General features: G+C 39.2%; 2 protein-coding genes across 2 annotated transcripts; one reads left to right on the top strand and one right to left on the bottom strand.

Annotated features, from left to right (window-relative positions):
* The first annotated feature begins 1576 nt into the window (after positions 1 to 1576).
* Positions 1577 to 11182, top strand: chga (chromogranin A). The gene is made up of 8 exons (XM_047387379.1): positions 1577 to 1847; positions 2105 to 2154; positions 4305 to 4398; positions 6647 to 6715; positions 6840 to 6926; positions 8558 to 8803; positions 9463 to 9893; positions 10478 to 11182. The coding sequence occupies exons 1-8, from the start codon at positions 1802 to 1804 to the stop codon at positions 10559 to 10561; spliced, it is 1107 nt and encodes a 368-aa protein (XP_047243335.1). The 5' UTR covers positions 1577 to 1801; the 3' UTR covers positions 10562 to 11182.
* A 3264-nt stretch (positions 11183 to 14446) lies between these two features.
* LOC124881468 (CCN family member 2-like) lies at positions 14447 to 17035 on the bottom strand. Its single transcript, XM_047387029.1, has 5 exons — positions 16789 to 17035; positions 16409 to 16625; positions 16062 to 16313; positions 15755 to 15966; positions 14447 to 15651 (listed from the first exon to the last, which is right to left on the bottom strand). Exons 1-5 carry the CDS (start codon positions 16849 to 16851, stop codon positions 15355 to 15357), a joined length of 1041 nt encoding a protein of 346 aa, XP_047242985.1. The 5' UTR covers positions 16852 to 17035; the 3' UTR covers positions 14447 to 15354.
* Positions 17036 to 23816: the final 6781 nt, after the last annotated feature.

The following is a 23816-nucleotide window of genomic DNA, read 5'->3' on the forward strand; positions in this document are numbered from 1 at the left end:
TATCCGTTTCTTTTGGTTGGTGACGTGACGCTGAATGGTAGAAACGTCTCAAAACTAGATTGTTGGTCCTGTTTAGGGAATGTGACCTGCAGCTCTACCCAGCATCCCGTGCATCAGGCAAGTTCTGTGAACATCTATATCACATTTTAAGAAAGAAATCTCATCCTTTGCATAATGATTCTTGTCTGTTTCCTCCAGGAGGGAATGTCCAGTCCTAAGATGCAAAACAAAATCAATCAAATTTCTCCCTGTCACTGATCTTGTTCTCTGAGCTCCAAACAAACAACAAATGTTTACTGGAGGTTCAGCTACCAGGCTCTTATTCTGTGGAATCAACTGCTAATTTTGCTACAAGACCCTTTCCCCCTTTCTTATTCAACGACTTGTCTTAAAAAGTCCTGTATATGACTTTTTTGTTGTAGATGTGTCTGGTTTCTAATGCCTTTACATATCTGTTATTTGGGTGTTTTTTGTATTTGGTTTTAATTTTGAACATTTCATTTTATTGCAATTTTTAAATATTTGGAATGGTTTACACTATGTCTGAAAACTTCAAGTAGGCTATAACTTTTGCCCTTTGATTTGTGAAGATTGAATCCAAGTGTGACGTCTTAGTTTTTTTAAAGATTTGCTTTTACCGTGTCTTAGGTGTTTTGGCTGCACATTTACTTTTTTTGAAATGATTATTTGTTTTCTTGTCATGTTTTATGTTACATATTCTTTTCTAATTTGGTGGCAAACTGTATGTGGTGACGGAAAAAAATTACCGGCATGTAAAAAAACTGAATCCAACACCTGTGAATTGAGCATACACAGCATCTTATTGTTGGATCAGGATTTATTGAAAAGGTCCTTTAATGAGGTTCTGCAACAATGGTTGGAATTGTATTATTGTCAAATTTATTTTAATCTTATACAATTACCAAAATGTTAAAGTACTATTTTTCTGCTAGATCACCTCCACACACAAACATAGAGCTTTGCAAAGTATTAATACTTTTTGTCACATAACAACCACAACCCTTATTTTTTATTAGGATTTAACCACACAGACAGACACAAAGCAGTTATGAATTAAAGTAAAATGATACATAGTGATGGCTCTTGCACTTAATAGCTATGTCTTCTTTGTGTTTATTGCAGAAAATCTCATTAATATGTGTTGAAGTTTAAGACTATATACTTTTTAAATGTGTATTAAAAAAAAGTCCATTAGCTTTCCAAGAGCTATTTAGTCATTTACACACATCACCACCGCAAATAGAATTAAAAGAAACACAGTGTCACCCTGGAATAGGCTTATTTTACTTTTTGACATGATTTACTGTTGTTTTTAGATTTGCAAATATTTGTGCAACCTAATGTACCTTCTCATACCAAACCTTTTACACAAACGCTGGAAAATCAAATAAAATGCATGAATAGAAGCCAGTTATATTGTCTTCACCTGAGCTGATCTCCACCTGTTCACGCCCTGAAACCCACCAAGGTACGATCACGAGAAGCGATAATATCCTCCTGTCCCAGGATGATGTCATTTCCTCCCACCACCTAACCGTATAAGAGCGCTGCTGTTGCGGGGAAGTGTCAGTAGAGAGGACGGGAGGCTGCCAGGTCGCTGCTGTTGCAAAGAGATTTAGCTCTCCAGAAATACCGAAAGACGACCAAGTTTTTTTTTTTCAGAATGCGTCCGTAATTCGCCGTCTTATCTCCGAGCTTCTGATAAAAAAAAAAAAAGAAAAACAAAAAGCTTTGCTGTTTTGCTTTATTCCTGGAGAGCTCAATTCACCCTGTTTCCAACATGATCGGGAGAGGACTGCTCCTTCTCACTGTTTTATCCAACTGCGGTAAGAACTACATAAATAACCTTGAGGAAAGTGAAGTCTGACGACGTGAAGCTGCGCCGGTTCACATACGTAGCTGCAGAGGTTCAGCACCAAGGACAGCGATAAACAGCGCGTCTTTAATGAGGGATGGAGTGAATCCAGCGGCTCCGTTGCCACATTTAGTCCTGTTACTAGCATTGTTTTTAATGACACAGCTGCCGTGACATATAGAGATAGGGTGGGTTTTAAACACATGCCTTTTCATGCTTCTCTTGCAGTTCTGTCATTGCCGGTGGCTTCAAGTCAGCTGGAGAATGAGGACGTAGAGGTGAGACGGTCTGACTGTATCCGTGATAGTAACGGCGTTTACAGTGGTTTACATAACACACTCGACTTCTATTGTAAATCACTCATTTTTAAAACCTATAATTGATTATCTTAATTTGAATAACTACGCACAATGTTTTTTTCTGATTACACTCCAGAGCTGTACAGTAATCAGACATACTTAATCTTTGCAATTTAACTCAAAGCACCTTAGCAAATCAATACATTCTAATTGGGAGCCCATAGCGAGCCTTAAACTCCAGGATTTAAGATGACAGGAATCTATTTGCCAGAGCAATATTTTTCTATAATAGGGATCCAAGAAAGGACAGAAAAAAGATGGACTATTCTTGGTGTCCCAAAAAGGTGCTCTTTTGATGCTTTAGGTATCCTGGCTTCTCTGGGTTAATGCATCAGGCTTTTAGCCTTTGATAAAAAAGGGTCCCTTTGATACAAGAGCAAGTGGCCATGAAAATAATCAAAGGCATTTTGCTGGGTTGGTATAAACATTTACAAATTCATTATTTTACATGGCAGTTTCAATCATATTAACATTGACCAGTTCTTTAGCAACAAGCTTGGTCTTCATCAGTCATTGTCTGATATCTTTCTTTATGGCAATTTCTGGTTAACCAGTCCTTGCCTTTACTTAAACTAGAAAATTAATTTGAAAATTAAATTTATTTACCTCAAACATACAGCCCGAAGTCACTAAATTAAAAATGTCATAACACAAGCTTTGTTACAGCCTAATTAGTCAACTTTAAACACCATTTGGGCAACAGTAGATGTTTTTATGTAAAGTATTCTCCCTTTTCACTTTTCAGTCACATTTTAACATTGTTGAGCTGAAGGCAATGTTGTCTTTTCAGTGTCTTTTCCACAGTATTGAGCCTGGCTAAAGGTTTATTCACTTATTCCCAGATAGATAGGTTAAATGTAGGGGTAATGAGCAGTCAGTATCTTATCTGCAGCAGGCATTGTCTCACTTACTTGAGTTTAAAGAGACTGATTGTTTTAATATAAAGCATTTCTATTATCTTAAAACAACATAAATTAAAATAAAAGTGTCTGTGGGTCATGTGAATACTACTGTATTGGTTTTCTGCCCATTTACACTTGGCATGTTCTGTTTTGTTGAACTGTTTCACATGGAAAGTTATAGGTAATGACTAACTCAGTCTTCAGCAGAAATATCTAAACTTTGATAAATGTTGAATACAAAAGCAAAGGAAATGCAAAAGATTTCCAAGATGTTGTTCATATGAATTGTTTTAACATATTTGAGGTTAGCACTGTCATAGGAAATGCAGTTTGGGTCTTGGATGCACCCTGAATAGGTGTTAGTTTATTACACCAGTCCCAGCTGAGACATACTTTCTGTAACTCATCTTGATCAGAGAGTGCTGTTGATAGCCTCACAATTTTTTTTTCCAGATATGCATGCTGGCTCTTTCACCTATTGTAGTAACAACGTTTTTAAGACTTGCTCATTCAGTGAACCCTGGCAGCATCTGATACAGTACTGAAGGAAAGTTTAACAGCAAGATGAAAGATTCACACTCTACAATAATCATCTGCCTAATGGTTGCCTTATGGCAAACATATATTGAAATAAAATAGATAAACAAATACAATTAATAAATGAATAAGTCAAATGACTTTTAAATTGCTAATTTTCCTGCTGCAACAAGCTGCACTTCAGTATTAACACTAGGTTTTACCTAAACAAAAAGAAACCATTCAAGATTCTGTTTCTGTTTTTTTTTTGTAGCAGTGGTGGTAACAACATTTTTGCTGATATCTAACGTTTGTCAACATATAAAAAGTACAGAGTTAGCTGCTGTGTTATTTGTTAAGTGTAAAACCTTTGCTGAGTAAAGTTGTTATATAATTTGTCACCACTAGTGGTACAGCAGCCTCACCAATCACTCACTTCTAAAAAAAAAAACTAAGGTCAGACCAGAAAGCTGTCTGGCTGCAGGTAAGATACTGACTGCAAAGAAGATGTCCACAGAATCAAATTAAAAAATCTTATTACACGTCTTAACACTTTATCAATAAGACAATATTTAAAGAAAAAAACCTGAAATAGCAAAAGAAAAATAAAACAAAAAAATGTTTTTGAGTTTCGCTTTTCTTCATCCGCAGGTGATGAAATGCATTGTCGAGGCGCTGGCAGATGTACTATCAAGACCGAAGCAAGTTCCTGTCAGTCAGGAATGTCTAAACACTCTGAGGAAAGGTGAGCTAATTGAAAAGAAATTCTGCTGTTACATTTTCTGCAAGGACGCCTTTAAGTAAATATTACTTTCTACCTATTTGATGTCTAACAGCTGTAACTGGAATCCAAATTAAAATAAATTGATCAAACCCTCATAGGTTTGACGTTGCATCCCAAATACCTCTTACTGAATTGCTTTTAGAAACAAAGAATGGTCATCCCTATCGTTGCTCTCCAAAGTGTAATCAAACATCGTCTTACGCACCCTTCTCCTGACTAATACCTTTAAATGAGGTCCTTCTGCAAACTATGGGTTTAGCAAAAGAAAAGAAATTAGGAAAAGTCAGAAAATTCCTGCTAGGACAACAGGCTTTATTTGAATCTTAGCAGATTTGACATACCTGGTGGTGGGTGTGAAATCAAGAAAACTAAATGCTTAAAATAAATCACAACATGCATCAAAATAGCAGCAGTTTAAAGATGTTCAACCAGGTTATGGCATCCCTAAATGTTTTCCTATCTCCTTTGAAACCGATTTGTTTATTTTTTTGTTTCATTTTATTATTAAATAAATACCACATTATATCTGAAAATCCTTGAAATCAGTAATCACAGACATATTTTTATCATGGTCTGCTAATTACACCTTTGAGAGCCACTGTATGTCCTGCAGTCAGGTTGGTGTTTGCTGGATTTTAAGAGAAATGTAAATAGAACATCTAAATATATGAATATTAACTTTGGAGAGATAACACATACAAACAGTGATTCTTGCCTGCAGCCTTTTTGTGAAGGTTGACAATCTTCAGCAGGACTTTATTTAAAACATTGAAAGGCTAAGTTGCTCCAAGACCTGTATCTTTAATAAAATATTCATGTTTCCCTTTCTTGATCTATAAACACTCATTCAGATTTTTTATCTAAACTGGTAGGCTTATAACTCCAGCAACTGAAAGAAAATATTGAAGCTACATTCATTTGGTAAGTGTAGCTTAGCCTAAAGCCTCCATTAAATTTAAATGAATATCCAGTGCTCTAAAAACTCAGTGAAAGAGTTTTGTAAAGGCTATGCTCTCTGTAAAACACTTGATGTTTAAACACACCGATTTGAATGTCTTTATATAAATCACATTCCTCATTTTGTGTTTACACTCATGAGTTTTGTCAGCAGCAGTGTTTAAAATGAGGGAAGTGGCTAACTGCCCAGGGCATCATTCTGTAAACACTGGAAGAAAACTTGACTGTAAGTCATGATTGGTTAATGAAACTGTAGTTGGTACATCATTTGAAGCTCACTGTTTTTTTGTAATCTGGAGTTCATCTCCAGTTGGAAATCTCAAAAATTGAAAGAGGCCTAACCTGAACGTGATTATGCTACATTGAACAGAGAGTCACAAAAGACGTTTTTTAAAAGCTTTTAGTATTTGAGCTCCCAAAGTACAAGCATGAAAGGCAAACACTAATACAGTGGTGAGGTCTGGACTTTATTCTTCTACTCTGGTTATACTATTTAGGGGGCCAAAAATGAGGGGCTCGCCTGGGGCGATATTCTGGAAGAACTGCCACTTAGCATCATGCTCAAACAGAAACTAGAACTAAAAGCATTTCTATAGAAGCAAGAATATACAACCTGCAGTTGCATCAGACTGAACAATACTTGCACTGAAAGGTTAATGGACTGATGGTCGGCCATGGCTGGATGAAGACCTGCTGCAGAACATTATGCACATCATGGCCAGCAGCAGACTGAAGACTATTCAGTTACATAGGCATTGTTTTACCTTCATGCTGTCCTTGCTGTTTAAAAAAATCAATCAGCGCAGCACTTTCTCAGAGCCGGCTTAGTGAGTGAGGGAAACAGTACACCGCCAGATGGATGGAAAGAAAAGAGAGAAGGAGGAGGGAGGAAAAGAAAAATCAGAGAATTGTACTAGAGAGTGCACAGCTTGGTGCAGAAGCTGCTGCTGCCTACAGAGTGCAATGCTCTTTGTGGGTCAGCAGAAAGTCCACTTCTCACAGCTGCTCTAATTCACAGAGGGAGTCTGTATGAGCCAAATGATTCATTGTGTTCTTGCTTTGAAAGCAGTAAATTCACGGGCAATTAACTTTGATGGAATCCCCAAAGCGAATCACTGAGTCTTCTAAAAAATCAAAGTGGAAAAGACAGATAGCTGTGCCTTACTCCCAGTAAACCTCACCTTTAATGGCTTTCATCTCTTAAGTTTTTTTTTAAATGCAATGCTTAACATGCATTTGCATGTGTGTGCAGATGAGAAGCTCCTCACCATCCTCCGTCATCATAACTTTCTGAAGGAGCTGCAGGAGCTCGCCGCTCAAGGTGAGTCACTGATTAGTCACAGCGAATGTATGTGTGCTGAATGTGCATGTTTATAGATGCAGATGAAGTAGATGAACAAGCTCTCAACATTTCAGCAACATAATTTGTTGATTACTTATTTAAGGTGATCAAGAGAGGGTTCAGCTGCAGAAATACACTGATAAACCAACTCCAACGACACAAGCTCTTCACACTACAGCTGATGGCACTGGTGAGTCTGATCACTGATTCGTGAGAAAGTGCAAACAATGAATATTTATTAAATATGTATAAATACACTACCTGTCAAACAAACAGTAGGTTTTAAAAGTATTCACATACCCTTCACCCTTTCCACATAACAACCACAAACATCTTTATTTTTGTATTGGGATTTTATTTGGTATTTTATAGGTGTATTTCGATAAATTAAAATATTATTGAAATCTTAATTTATTTTAGTGACTCAATTCACTAAGTGAAACACATTATTTAGATTAGTTACACACAGACTGATGTTTTCAAGCCTGTATTTCTGTTAACTAAAAGGATTTTCCACTTAAAACAAATGAAAACGCAACATTTAAAATTAGAATATTACATCAGACCAACAAAAAACATATTTTCAATACAGAAATTTGAGCCTAATGAAAAGTATGTTTAATACCTGCTTAAGGGTTGTTTTTTTTCGAAAGACCATTTTATTCTGACAAATGAGCCTTATTGGAATGCATATTCTAATTTACTGAGAGTACCTGTGTTGGAGTCTTGGAGTCTTATGTGATAGACCAGCACAGTGTTTCCAGAGTGATGCAAAGGGTTAGTTTTACTGCCTCATATTGCAGCATTTTGCATATAAACCATAAAAGTTATATTTTGGTGTCATGTGACCAGATCCTGCTGCTTCCTCTACAGATGGTTTCTGGCAAACTGTAGACCAGCGGTCATATGGCTTTCCTTCAACAATGGTTTTGTTCTTTCTATGTTTCCATAAAGGCTGGATTTGTGGAGTATGTTTAATGTCCTATCAACAAATTCTTCCACCTGAGCTGTGGATCTCTGCACCTCATCCAGAGTTACCTTGGGCCTCTTGTTTCCTTCTCTTATAAATCGACTCCTAACCTGGCGTGTCAGGTTTTAGGTGTACAGCTGATGTATTGAACAGGGCTCTGTGAGATGTTTAAAGCTTGCAATGTGGTTTCATAACCTAACCCTGCTTTGAACATGTCAACTGTATTCTTGCTGTCTGCTGTTTTACTTGATCTTCGTGGTGCTGTTTGCTCTTTACTGTTCTCTAACAAATCTATGAGGCATTCATAAAACAATGTACTCATGCTAATTTTAAGTTATACACAGAGTGACAATATACAAAATAGGGGATGTCTGAAGCCAATTGGTTAATACACATACATGCCACAATTTTTAGGCCTTTACTTGTATGGCATTTTGAAAAACAAAAAGAAATGTTCAAGAGTTTTTTGGGGGTTTTTTGCAAAGTTTTCATTCTTTCTTGCTATACAGATTTAGCCAGGCAGTGAAACAATGCTGAAGTGAATATAAAGTCTGCTGATGTTTTCTGTGGACAGAATGAGGAAAGTAAAAATGTGTTTCCACACTGAACCTTATCTGTTTTTTTATAGGCACTCCCTGTAACTCACTGGGAGGGAAACAGGCAATGAGTGCAGAAATGATTGCAAAACAAGGTGGATTATGTTGACATTAGAACATGTGGGTTTGACAGGAACCATACAGAAATACCCCTGTGATGAACTATACTGCTTTTGTGGAGGGAACAGCTTTTAACATGACAGCAAAATCAATCCCTTTAGGTGAATTAAATTCCTGGCCCATCTCTATTCCTAGATCAATCCATGTTGGAAGCTTTGGGAGGCCCCGGCGAGCGATCCATCCTATTCCAGAGGAAGAGGGCAGGAGACAGCAGAGAAGAGAAGGATGAGACTCACGAAGAGTCACAGGAGGACAGTGAAGCTGAAGAAGAGCATGTGAAGAGGGACAAAGATGAGAACCAGAGACAGGCTGACCATGATGAGAATCGAACAAGCTCAGAGGAGAATTCAGAAGAAGAAAATGAGATGGAGCATAAGAAAGGCAAAGAGATTATTCTTCAATCTGAAATGGATCTGTTCCGTAGAAAGATACCAGAAAACGCGCACTTTTATATTCAGAGCTTGATAGTTTAAGGTGTCAGATATATTTTCACTCAAGACATAAAGAGACATCTTGTCAAAATAAAAAAATACACCAATGACAAAAAAGGTGGAGGGCTCAATCTCGTATGCAAAGAGGCTTAAACACTGCCTCGCATATGCCAGCAGCTGCCATCACACTACTAGTTGATTGATGGAAGTGCTCCTATATACATGATGAATTTTACTCCTGCAGAGGGAATGGAGCCAATATGGCTGGCAAACTGACAGCACACAAACAGAATTGATTAAGTTTGTCCATTAGATAAAATTCAAAGTTGTTCAAATGGTTTTGGCTTAAAATCAATCTTTGATCATGATAGTAGTCAGGAGTTGAGATTCTGTTTTCCTAACTATGAAATAAATTACAAAAAATAATCCATCACTAAGATATCTTAGTGGCTCACTTTATTGTTAATCCACATAAAGCATAGACTGCACTTCTGGAGACAATGCTGCCAGCTGGCAACGAATACTTTATTACAGGAAGTGGAAACTTGCTGACAGTGTGGACTGCTCCCCCTCTATTCTGTCCCTAATGTTGGTGATTCATATTTTCAGGTGATCTGTCTGATAAAAAGAGAGATCCATCCAGAGAGAATCCCAAACAGAAGATGGTGGAGACAGAAGATCAGGAGAAAAGCATCAAAAGATCTGCGCTCTTCTTAAACAAGCATGATGGCAAGGAAGAGGATCAGAAGCAGGAAAATAAGGTGGTAAAAAGAGGGAGCAGGGAAAGCCTAAATCATTTGACCCAGAGGGTCAAAACCTTGCCGCTGAAGAAGAAAGCAGAAAGAGAGGAAGCGCCTCAGCTCGGGAGCCAGCAGGAAGCGTCTCACCATTCAAAAGAAGAAGCAGACGAAGAGCAGCAGAAAAAGGAAAGGGAGCCAGTGAGAAGTCCAGAGGAGAAGGAGTTGCAGATGATTGCTCGGAGAGCACCGAAGGAAAGGAGGATGATAGATGAAGAAGGGAGTGGATCCAGAAAGTCAGAGGTAGGCTTTGCCTTTTATGACAAATATTGCATTAGAATTATAGTTTATATATAATGCTGTAGTCACCTTTCCCCATAGAATCCCTTCTTACCTCATCTTTTACCTCCCTTCTACATCTCACTCATCCTCCTCATCTGTCATTCCTTCTCACCTCCCCTTCCCACACTTTTAGACATGCTCATGTATTCATAAAGAGAATCTTCCCCCTTCTTGGACTTTACTGAACAAAGCAAGACTTCTATTTAGGATTAACTCATTGTGTAAAAAGCTTAAATGTTTAACTGTTGTATCATGTAATGGCTTCTGCTCACTGATTTATTTTAAACTCAAGGCCAAACTGTATATAAAATACACAGAGAAACTGGAATTCTTCCTGTAGCCTGATTTTTGTGAGATACAAAAAGATCCACTTGTTACTTGATGGCTTGTTGTCTCATACTAGAAAAATAGTTGCCAAATGCTGATAAATGTGATAGTGAAGGGGGTACTCTGCATATTATGCCCACTTGCTTAAACTATAGTTGCACATACATTAAAGTTGCACTTACATTGTTTGCATATTATTCTTCTCGTTACACCTGCAGGAGCCTGAGATCGAAAGTCTGGCAGCCATCGAGTCAGAGCTGGAAAACGTCGCTCAGAAACTCCACCAGCTGCGGCGAGGCTGAACAGGAGAGCGGCACAAAATCCAGCACCCCGGCCTGCGTCCTAGTCCTTCTGCGCTTCACCAGATGCCTGGTTTCCATAGATAGATAGTGCAAATGTGTGACAAGGTTTTATCTGCCCCTATTTTTCATTCAGGGTGCTGCTCTGCTTCTTTAGTTTTTTGGACATTGTTTTTCTCATATAGAGTAGCATACAGTAGATTGCAGCTAGATGTGCATACTAACACCACATGGATATGCATTCCCACTTGCATACAACGCTGTAAAGGCAAATTTCTGGAGGTATATTTATGTTTTATGGCAGTCATCTGTTCATTCTGCACATGCATCTTGTCTGCTTGTCAGATTAATACGAATTATGTGAAAGGTTGGGACTAATCCATATAGGATAAGGCTGGGATTGTAAACTTTAGCTTTGTATCGGCATATAAGTCTCTCTTTGGGATGATAATTTGTTTACTAAAGGAAAAAGAAGAGGATGCTAATTATTCCATATTGTGATAGAAACAGCAAACCCCAATCAAGCCAAGGCAATAAGTTTAGATTTTTAGCAGGTAAATGATTGAGTTGTATTCTAACACTGTACTGAATTTCTCTAAGAAAATAAACAAATTGATTCTGGGAGTCTCTTTTTTTAGTTATTCCTATATATGCGTTAGTCTTATTCTGATAAACCCCAGATAGTAATAAACGTTAATAAGCCTAATGCATATTACAAATTGTGGAGGTTATTATTTCATCACAAAACAAATATTTACTTATAGAAGATTCTGTTACAGTAGGAATGAAACTAGTATCTTACTGCAAAAATGCATCATTTGTGAGAGTCGCTGAAGTTTGGACTTGTTTGTTTGTGGGCGTTGAAGCTGCCGGCGTGAGTCATCGGGGTGACACATTGGCTGTTGACACCATCTATTCAGGCACATTTCAGCCCTTAGTTTTGGCATCACAATAAACATTTTTCAGGTTGCTAGGATTAGGAAGAAACAATCCAGTGTTGGGCTGGCATTGGTTGTTTTTTTTTTCATTGTTTGAATAAGACTTGGAAAGGTTTTCAGCGTGGGCAGAAGAAAAAATGTAAAAGTTCAACTTCTTTTGGGAGCTAAAAATAAAAAATTGTGGAAGCAGCACAGAAAAGGTTAATAAATAAAGATGTTATCTTTGTTTCGTCAGACAGCAGAAAATATGGATACAATGACTCATTAAAAGTCTTGACAGGCAGGAACATTTAAACTGCGTGTTTACAGAAACAAATAAATGAAATAATGGTGGTGGTTTTCTGTTGTAACCTGGTATTGCATTTTCTTCATGACGCTACGTATATACTATCTAACAGTGGCTATTTTATAGTTAAAGCTGGACATTTGCAGTCCGAAGTCTTTTATATTTTCACCAAATCAAGCCCACACCTCTATTAGCTTAATTGTTTTTGCTGCTTTCATCTGTTGGGTATTTCATTGCAAGCTCACTCAAACTTGGAAATATAGTTTTTAATAAATAATTGCCTATTTATAACGAATAAACAGAGAGCAAAGCTTGCTTTGAATAAGTGAAGTGAAATACTCTGGAAGGGAGCTGGAGTTTGATTCTTTTAAAGCCACATGAAAATGTTGTTACTCCTTCTGGGGTTTGTCATGCATTGATGCTTCAAAAGATTGCTAAGCTTTTGGTGTGAATTTCTGTCAAAAGTTTGTAATATTTCCTGCAACCAATAGGTGCCACCTGAGTTAAAGGTGATGGAACTTCGAGACATGTATCAGTAAAATATACAAAATGTCTTAAACATTTTATAAAGCTTTATTGTCACACCACAACCTATTTACTCTGTTTACTGGTGAGCACAATTTATTAAATTGGTTTGTTCCTTCCTGAATCTTACGTTTCTATTGGCATGCAATACATCAACAGAGACAAGGGCCAAAATCAAACAGTAAAACAGAGAAATAATCCACAATAAAAAAAAGTTTTGGTAAATGTACAATGAGCAAATAATTTAGTACAGATCATTAAAAAATAATGTCTTTGGTGCTTTAGGGGTGGGTGGGTGATGGCTTAACTGGAAGTTAGGGCCCCAAATCAGTTTCTGCTTAAGGTCCCATATAATCTTGGGCAAAATCAAGCCCTGCATACATCAACATTTGTTGAGCTTTGGATTTCAGGTATTTTTTCAAGGCAATTTTTTTGTCGCTACTTCACAGAGAAGCTAAATTCATCAAAGGTACATCTGGAGCTAATAGCGTGCTTCAGTGCAGGAGATGTTTTAAACACAAGATGGCGACATTACACCATTTTAGTCCTTTTTTCAGATGGGAGTGCTGACAGCAGACCAGGTTTAAAAAGGGACCATAGATGAACTGGAACGTTTTGTACTTTGCAAACAAGAACTAATTTTTCTATTAATTTCTTTCATATCGCACATAGTCAATGTTGCATCAAAATGATGGTGGATGGTAAATAGCAATCGATTGTGTGGAGTTATGTACGCAAGCCCACAAATCTTTGTTTATATTTTTTGTTGTAAACTGCAGGGAATTGTGTTACATAAAGTCCTCGAGGACATGCCATCACGTACTATTCCATGAAGTAATGTTTTTCCACAGTATATTACTCCTGGGTTTGTAGTAAAACAAGTACTATATAGTCAAATTCATATAAAGAATGAATGTTTAGGACAATACTTCACATTTTATTATTCAGCACTTTGGGATTTTTATCTGAGAAAAAGAAATAAAAATAAACTTTATCATTAATTTGATTGCTTTGATTTGATTGTTTTACATTTCCTCATTTTGTCACATTACGACCACAAACTCCAATGTGTTGTATTGAGGTGTATTGGCACTCTCCAATCGATCATCTGACAATGAGAAATGTATGGCAGAACTGCAAACCAAAGCAAGATAATCAAACTCAACTGACAGGTTGAGAAAGGAGAGCATTAATCAGAGCCCGAGGTCTTATGGTAACTCTGGAGAAGCTGCTGAGATCTACAACCCATGGGAGATTCTGCAAACACGGCAACTAGAAGAGGGACAAGTAAGAAGCCAAATTAAAGAAAAGGTAATAAAAGTCCAGTTTAAAGTAGGTCTTGGAGAACACAAAAATATGAAAGGTGACCTGGTAAGATGAAACCAGAATATACCTTTAGGTAGATCTAACACTTTTGATTGCCATGAATACACCTGGAGTTGGTGAGATGTTGGCAGCATCATGCTGTAGAGATGCTTTTCTGGGAAAGAGAAATTGTTGATAGGAAGATTGATGAAGCTAATAACAGGGTAATCCTGGAAGAAAACCTTTTGGAGGCTGCAAAAACTGGAGTTGAGGTTCACCTCCCAGCTGCACATCAACACTAAACATACGGCCAGAGCTAAAGTAAAATGGTTTAGATCAAAGCATATTTATGAGTTAGAATGACCAAGTAAAAGTCCAGACCTAAATTTAATTATAATCTGCCGAAATACTTTAAAATTATGGATGAGGTTCCTCAGCCCATTTGTCTGAGCTTGAGATATTCTGCAAAGAAGATTGGGCAAAACGTTCAGTCTCTAGATGTGCAAAGCTGCTACATCATACACCAAAAGACAAAGGCAAAGGGGGATTGTCAAAGTATTACAAAAAACTGAAAACTATGTATGTATCATTTCCTTCCTTTTACAATTGTGACAGTATTGGTCTGTATCTATTTCTTTGGTCGATCACATTAAATTGAACTAAAATACTATGAAGTTTGTGAGTGTAACTTGACCAAATGTGAAAATAATGGTGTATTAGTGTTTTTTTAAGAGGAAGAATAAAAAACAAAAACCATGCAACAACTTTTGTTTAAAGTTACAGGATAATTATATATGAATCAGTGGTTGTGAGGACAAAAAAAAAATAGATAGCTAGTTTTTATAAAAATATAAGATTTTATTTCCTGCTACACAGTGAAACATGCAACATTTTTGTCACACTTTTCAATAAAAACAGTAAACGTCAGCAACATACACTGTAGACTTTTAAAGCGCAGAACAAATTTTGATCTTCAAATTAAATTAAACTCTACAAATATGTACAACATTTACATATCAACATGAAAAAAGGAATGAAAATACAATCCTTCCAGTCTGTTCTTCTACTTTTTTTTTTATACAAAATAGACCTGAATTAGTTACAGTCAACACGTTTTTTATTTACTTTCTTTTCTCAGTGCCATTGCAACTGCGTTCCATATCTAAACCTAAACTCAGTGTGTGGCTTGGTTTCTCATCCACATGCCCTGACCTTTCCTCCACTCTGTAACTGCACACACATGGACAAGGCCGACATTCAGCCCTCCACTCACACACACTCATACAAGGACACATTCAGACCTGTTTGGACAGTGGAACACTGGCTGGCTGTGGTCGGTGTGCTCCCTCTACAGCTGCTAAGAGTTTACAGGTCTGGTCTTTGGACTCAGGGAAGGGGGGCTAATTAGACACCTCATTTAGAGAGGAGGTCAGCATTTAAATATGCTATAAATATGCATAAAGAAAAAATAGATGGATTTGAAAAATAACATGGAATGGGCAGAAACCCGACAGCAGGTTTGTCATTTCAAAAATAAAAAGTTATAGTGCATAAATCTTTTGGAGCTGCAATGCAGCCCTCTGTCTGAGTCTATGTGACTGACATGCTTCAGCCATTCAAAGTATTTGGGCTACTTTTACAATAGGAAACTGACATGTTCAAAAGGCATATATACTGAGCTGCAAATTGAGATGGAGTTCTGTTTCTTTTCAAGTCATAAGCTTGGATCGTCCCTTAGCGGCTCACGCCATATCTCCGATCATCTTCTTGTAATACATAGCCTCGAAGATGTCGTTCTCACCGGGGCAGTTGTAGTGGCAGGCGCAGGACTTGATGAACATCATGTGCTTCTTCATGACCTGGCCGTCGGGGCATTTGAACTCCATGGGCAGGGTGGTGGTCCTGTGGGGGGTGCAGCAGCGGCCGTCCAGGCAGACGCCGCAGAACTTTGGCCTGTAGGACTTGGTGGTGGTGCAGCCTGAAATCTCAAACTTCATGGGCTTAGACACTCGGGGAGTGCGAATGCACTTTTTGCCTTTCTGCAAAGGGGAAATGAAGATTTAGCTGATGCTCTTTGATAAAAATATCATGATATTATTTTGTGAAAGTTTTTTTGAGAGGCATGTTTGAACAAGAACTTACCCTAATGCTCTGCTCCAGCTGGGATTCACACGGTCTCACCATGCACAACCGAGTCTGTTTCTCTAGCCTGCACTCGTGGTTGTCGTTGGTGACCCTGGTAGATATCCCAAGACCGCAGGTCTTAGAGCAGGCACTCCATTCAGTAGTCTGAACTAGGCAGTTCTCCCTCATCATATTGGGGTCTGGACCATACGTCTCCTCCTCTCTGTATGCTGTAAACACATGAAGACATTCTGGATTAGATAACAGCCCTGAGTAGAATTTATTTCTGTGTGAAGAGCAAAAAACTACACCTCTCTTGACTCACCGGCCAAAGCAGAGCCAAGGAAGGGGTTCTTTCTGGGAGAATCACATATCCACTCCTCGCAGCACTTCCCAGGCACTTTGACACGTTTTGGCATGGGGCAGTCTGGGCTGGGCAGACGGATGTCCATGGAGCAAAGCGGGACGCAGCCCACAGCTCCGTCCAGACAGGTGCACTGGTACTTACAGCTGCTCTGAAACGACTCTCCGTTTTTGTACACCATGCCGCCAAACACACAGGTGGCACCTTCCCGAGCTGTGGAAACAAATTGTAAATGAAAGGTCACAATTTAGGTCATACTTTCAGGACCTCTGTAATGATGCACAATCAAGAAGAACCTAGTGGCTCACCTGTGCACACTCCAATGCGTCTATTGGTGGGAGCTCCGAAGTCGCAGTAGAGACCCTTGTGGGGGTCACAGATGTCTTTCTCAGCACAGAGCTCGCCCAGCTGTTTGGCACACACCCTGCAGCAGCTGCAGCCGTCCAGCACAAGGCTCACTCCTAGGGGACACTGAGGTGGGGTAGAGGGGCAGGAACACTGACCACTGCACTCCTGACCTGCAGCCTGGGACCAAAGAGACATGCACAGGTTAATATTATGAACACATGGTGCTACTTGGACCAACATAAACACCTAGTACACTCCTAATGTGTGATGCTATTTCAGATTATAACACATATTTAGAAAAAGGGCAACTCTAAAGCATAATTTATTTGTTTAAGCTTACCATGTATGAAAACAAACTGCACAGCACAGGGAGAAGGATAATTTTCTTCATTCCAGCAGACATCGTTTCTAGTTCTTAGTTATAGATTCAGATTCTTCCAAAGCCTTCCTTTCTTCAGTCTCAGAGTTTGAGCCTGTGATTCTCTTCTGATCAAGTTGATCTCTTGTCAAGCCGCTTCTCCGGTCACACTCTTTCTTTTTTCCGTTCTTGGTGAAAGCTGGAGTTCAGCTTCAGTAGAGGAGGAGTTGATCTGAGTTCTGACAGCACTCTCGAGCTCCCTTTATACTCCCCGGCCCTCGCGGCACGTCACTGGGGGCTGAATGGAGAGCCAGCCCTGGACAAACATGGACATACTTGGCATTCTTTCCTCGCTTCCTGACCCCCACTCCAGACATCCCACATTCCAGCTGTCTGAAGGCAAGGCTCTGCTGCTTGGGCCAAACAACACCATGTCTCTCGGAGAAGCTTTCATCTAGGATGGGAGGATAAGTATGGTTTAGAGGCTTGGGACCCCACACTGGGAATTCCTGAAGACTGACTTCACAAACAAGCTGCCAGTAACTATAAATAATACATTTTATAAAAAGGACAAGAAGAAAGATGGAAAAGGTGGCATGGTTCAAACGTGAAGCCACAAATATCTCTACATGAAAGAGGAATGGTGAAAAAAAAAAACAACAGTTGGAAGCTCATTAAAATGCTTAAGCATAAAATCATAAAATAAACTGCCTGATGTGTAGCTGGTGATTAAGACTTTAGGACCTCCACAGCATTCCACAACCCTGGCTTCAAAGGTGCACAGACACTGTGTACTTAGGTAAATGAGCATTAAGCGTTTACAGAAAGGAAATCATTTGAGCCATTAACCTGAGCTGGTTATCTGTCTAGGTGCTCATTCCAGTAAAAAGGCTTTAAAAATGGTGTTTAGTCTTCTGTTCAAAAGCGGACAGGTTCTGGGAAACTGCAGCAGTTTTGTACACATTGTGATCTCTTCAGCATTATTTTAACCGTCATTTGCACAAGTTATTGACCTAGATTTTGCTTGCCAGCAGAGACCAATTCAAATGTATTTTTTTATAAAGCAGATTATGTCTGCAGATGGTGTATCTATGTATAATTTTCCACAGAACCCTGGAATAGACCATGCAAACTTCTGGATGTATGTATCCACCTCAGTTCCTCCTGCATACCAAAAAGAGAACGCAAGATTTAGTTTGCTGCAATCTGGAAGTTTACCACTAGGTGTCACCAAATCTCATATGTTGTCTCTTTAAGCAACTGGAGCCTCAAAAAACTGTACATGTCAAAGACAAATACATTTATTGCACTTAAAATCCTTCACCCCATCCCAACAAAAACAAAAAATATTCTTTGAACTTTATCCAACCTGCCTGTTATTCAAACAAATAAATGCTTAAGTGCCTGAAACAAAATGTTCACACCTGTTGAACCTTTCCACATTTATTCAGGTTACAAACACAAACCTCAAGATATTAAAATAAGATTTCTATGTGTTAGAGTAGGGCATGCATAGTTGTGAATTGCGGATAGTGAAGTTAAATGGGTTTTAAAAATATGTATAAATAAAACTCTTTCATGCATTTGTAGCTTAAACTCACATGACCTGGATGAAGAATGTCTCTCAAAATCAATGTTTAAGTCTTCCTAAAGATTCTCAACAGGATTTAGATTTGAACTTTGACTGGGCCATTCGAACCTATGAATTTGCTTTCGTTCAAACTATTATGTTCTTGCTTTTGATGTATGCTCAGCTTTATTGTTCTACTGGTAGGTGAACATCCACTCTACTCTCTATTTTGCAGCCTCTAAGAGATCACACTGTGTTTAGCTCCATTTCTCTTCCTGTCACCTCTGACCAGTTCAGCAGGGTCTCCCTGCAGAAGAAAAGCATCCCCACAGAGTGATGCTGCTAACACCATGTTTTCCCATGTGGATGATGTGCTCTGGGAAATGACCTGTGTTAGCTTTCCACGATCGTACAGATTTGCATGCAGCATAAAAAAATGGATTTGACCTGATCTGAGCACTTCCTTGCATATATTTGCTTTGTCCTCTACATGATTATTTCAGAGTGGCCTTTTTCTTGCCCCTCTTGTATAAAGGCCAGATTTATGGAATGTACAACTAATACTTGCCTTTTGAACAGATGCTCTCACCTGAGCTGTAGATCTCTGTACTTCCTCCAGAGTTTGCATGAGTGTCTTGGCTGCTTCTCTGATTGATGCCCTCTTTTTCAGGCTGATTAGTTTTAGTGGACAGTCAGATCTGAGAGGTTGTTGTTTAAACTATTCCAAAACCTTATCCTTAACATGTCAGGTGTATTTTGTTTGTTTTTCATGATGCTGTGTGTTTACTGTTGTTCTCAACAAACCTGTAAGTGATACCCAATGCAACTATTTTAATGATGAGACTACATTGCAAACATGTGGACTCTGTTTACTAAACAGGTAATTTTGAATCCGATTGTTTGCAGTGGACACATTAGGGGGATCAGAGTACAAATGCATGGCACACTTTTTAAATATTTTAAAATAATTAAAAACATACATGCATCCCTATCCTTCCACATTACATTGATGGTTTACTGTGTTTTGTTTTATCACAAATAATCCCTTTAAAGAGCACTGAAGTTTATGGTTGTGATGTGCTAAAAAATATAATAAAAGTCAAAGGAATATAAATAAACTCTATACTGGCACTAGGTGCAATCATCTTCCTTCAGATTCCACCGGAAAAGCTGTTAACGTTTCCACCCTGAAGAACAGGACTTTATTTCAGAGAAGCACATACAGAGTAGACAGAATGTTTACTTGTACATTTTTGTGTCATTAGTTTGTGATAATGAATATAAAATTGGATCCTTATATCTGTTTTCTGTTTGAATCTAGAATTAATAAGGAACTCAGCCAAGGTAAGCTGTACTGCTAATTATAGCAGAAAACATCAACTTATTTTACTGAGATAAAATGCTAAAACTAACTATTTCAGTCTAAACTGTTTTTTCCAAAGCAAATGCTTATACATTTGAAAATCCCGTTGCTTGTCTTACTTTCTGATTAGGAAACATTTTTGTTAGAGTGCTTTGTTTTACCCTGAGACTGGACATTTTATTTCACACCGAACAGGACATCTTGAGTCTGAGTTTTGAGAAAGGATGAATAGTAATAAGAAATCATGAGTCAACTTAAGTGAAAGTGCATGAACGCCAGATATGACGGGAACAAAGACTACATGCTCTTTGAGTTCTCACCTGCCTAATGAGGTTTAGTCTGTGATGGACTTGAAAAGGCCAGGTGTGCCTTGTCTCGGACGAGGCTTATTTTACTACATCAAACCCAAAGCAGAAGTTTGCAGGAAAGAGGCTAGACGGAGGTTTGTGTATTTTCTTTACCTTTTTTTTTTAAGAAAGGGAGGGAATCACACACCAGGCTAGATTGAAACGCTGCCCTGCTCCTTCTCTAGCCAGCAAATCGGAAATGAAAAACTCCCAGAGAAACTAGGAGCTGAAGGAAAGGAATGTGAGAAACAAGCCAGCAGACCGGGTTGTTACTAGACAGGAAGTATCTCCATATAAGGATGTCTGTGCTTTTCCTAAAAAGGTTATGTTTTCTTTCTGCACTGGCTCAGTACAGTAGAAACCTCTGCCTGAGCGTTTGACCAGGGCTGTGAGTGAATGTGGGGCGTGTGAGTGAGGGATTCCTGTGTGTCTAAAGCTGACAAGAGAAAATGTGTGTGTTGTATGTCAGCGCAGCTTTAAGACCTGAACTGATATCTAACGGAAGCATATTGATGAAGGAACGTGCTCCTGCCACACTGCAAAACAGCACCCAGACATAGCTGACGCTGTTATCTCACATGTTGAGTAATTTACAGTAGTTGCTGTCAGGCGGTCCATTTATCTGCTACCACAGGATATTTTCGAGGGGTTTTAATGAATGTTCTCTTAAGATAAAATGAAATGCTTTTGTTTTGTGCTTTCTGTTTGTTTTCTGTTTTCCTTTGTCTCAGCTACCCTGAGCCATCGTTTAAAAAAAATTCTAAAACCAAAACACAATGCTATAAAAACGCTAAATAAACGCTAAAAAAGCAGCAAGAAAAAATGAATATATAATATTTGAACACAGCAGCAGAAAAACAACATTTCAGCAACAAAGAGCAAGACATTTAAAAGTATGAATAGATGTAACCACTTACAGTCTGCCTATATTTACAGCTACATAGAAATAATTAACTATTAGGTTTTTAGCTGTCAACCAGATTCTTTTTTTTTTTTTTTTAACTGTGTCCTGTCCGGCAGAGTAGCGCTCAGAATTGCCCAAGAAAAAGCCCAACAAATTTACTTTCACAAGTGGGTCATTGCAGCTAACACTTTAAAGCTCTGCTTGATATTTATAAAAGAAACTTTATTAGAAACTGCTTCGGGATTATTTCAGTTTTTACAGACAGAAACGAAAAGGAAGAAAATAAGAAGCATGAAAGAGAGAGTGTTGGGGCAAAAAGGAAAATGGGAGAGAAGGAGAAAAGAATGGAGGAGAGAAAGAAAGATGAAGAGAATACAAGATAACACCCTGCTTGCTTCCTCACCAGCAGAAACATTCATATTAACAGCTTTTTCTGTTAACACCTGAATCTGAACACCTGTGGGTCAGAGTGTGAGCGTGCTTGTGTATACAAGGTTTCTCCATAAAAAAATATGCGTGTTAGGAGCCATAGGCCTGCCCCCCTGGACCCGAGACAGATACGGAGGAGATTCGAGCCATGGACATCCAAAGGCCCCTCGGAGCACAGGAACCCCAGGAGAACCATCGCCGGGACTACTGCAACCCCCCCCCCCCCCTCCAATGTAAAGACAAACAACAATGGACATCATACACTCATACACTCAACATTGTCTATGGCACAGTCTATGGGACCAAGGGGGTGGTCCCCTTCCCTCCGGGGTTGGAGAGAGGCAGACCGCCCCAGCACCTGAACCTTGGCTGGGCTAGCCTGGGCTGGTGCCTGAACCTGAGCGACCCCGGCCCGGACCCCAACCCCCAACGACCCCCATCCTCATCCGGAGAAGGGGCCATGTACAAAAGAGTGCGCCGCGACGGCAAGGCAAGGGCCCACGGAACGCCACCCCAGCCCTTGTCCACAGACACAACAGGGCAGACACCACTGAGCACCGCACCCACAACGACACCCCCTACCTCACACCAAGATGGTACAAACTCGCTCATCAAGAGGTCCCCGGCCAGAAGCAAGCCCCCATGGCCGGCGTCCCCCAACATGCCCTCTGCAACCACACAAACACACCACATCACCGCCACTGCAACGATAGCCCAGGGAGAAACATTATCCAGCTCAGCGCTACCATCGCTGCACAACTGATCCAAATGCTGGTGACCCCACATCCAAGAAGAAGACACAACCCCCCCACCCCTCACGCTGCAGCCCCTCCATGCCACCCTCTGGCCCACAGCCCCGATACCCCCCCGGACAGGACAGCCAGCAGAGCAGCACACCACCAAGGTCGCCCAACCATCTGGCCAGCGCCAGCAGCCCCAGCCCGACAGTCCACGAGACCGAAACACGCACCAGGGGGGGTAACAGGGCCAGGCAGGCCAACCGCTCCAGGTCAAGCACAACCCACCAGCTGCCCCAATGCAGGCACAAGACATGCTTCACTACCCCACTCAACCAGATTCTCAATAAGTTAGACATTAGTCATATAAATACAAAACATACACTGCATATACTGTGTGGTGGTTTGAGGGATATTCACCTGAACCAGGGGTTAACAATTGATTATGTTGTATTTGTGAAAAAAAATGGTTTTGTTCTCTGTGATATTGTTTATTTGATCATTTGTTTTTTCACTGTTTTGGATGTTCTGATTTCAAGAAACCTGGGGTGAAGATGTTCCTGCATTCTATTAAAGACTTTTTATTGCACCTCATTTCCATTCATTCTGATTCTGAAACATGTTTTAGACAGTTGACCCTGATGATCACAGCAATGTCATCCTTGGCCACCTGCTGGTAGATCATTTTGATGGAGTCTCATAAGCACATAAAATTATAACAGACTATGAGCAGATCATACAAAATCACTTTAAATCATTGGCTGTCAAAGAGGGTACTACACGCCACCTCCCGGTGGTTACAAACATGCATGGTCATCCAACGGCCAGAGGCTCCATTTTATATAAAGTAAGGGGCGAAATGACCAAAATTACAAAGGCATGATATAGCAGAGGGAAAAAATGTCCAGCACCGACAACTGGTTAAGTTGTGTTTTGTTGTTTTGTTTAGGAAAGTTTTTATCGTTTTTTATTTATTTGTTTAAAATCAGTTTGCACCCCGTTTTATTCCATACCCAGCGCTTAATTTGACCCAAAACTACTTTTTCCTAGCAATAAACCAAACCATTTCATATCTATGTAAATAACCATGGCAAAGCAGTTTATTTCTCTTTATAGCTAAATGTTTTGGATGAATTGTGAAGAAAACCTTTCTTAAAAATCCTGGAAGTGTTGATTTATAACAGGAATCGAGTTAGAATGTATGTGATTGTCTTTGAAACTGTCTGTGTGATTGGCTTTTAGTGACCATATATTTCTGTATATAAGCTTTTTTTTCTTTTTTTTATCATGCTGGTTATTGTGAATCGGCACTATTTAAATACACTGAATTGATTGATTTAAGGTCAGGTACAGTGTGGTATGAAACAATCTCTGTCAGATGGCTCCTTTACCTTCCTGAAAATGGATTGTTCAAAATGACCAAAACTGCCTGGCAAGCACTAAGTTTTCACTTCTGGTATATAATTTGTATTCTTCAGTTTTTGTTATGTTTTGTGAATGATTTTGCTTTTTGTCTTGCATATTAATTGTCTAAGCATTGCCAGTAGGACTTAAGGATTCCCATTCTGAATTTTAGTCCAGCGACTGGATGAATCCTCTCTGTTTTGCAGATCTGATTGTATGGATGGGGTGGCAGTGGTGGCCAAAGGAAATACGCAGC

Source organism: Girardinichthys multiradiatus, chromosome 15, assembly GCF_021462225.1.
Source record: "Girardinichthys multiradiatus isolate DD_20200921_A chromosome 15, DD_fGirMul_XY1, whole genome shotgun sequence".
Taxonomy (NCBI): Eukaryota; Metazoa; Chordata; class Actinopteri; order Cyprinodontiformes; family Goodeidae; genus Girardinichthys; species Girardinichthys multiradiatus.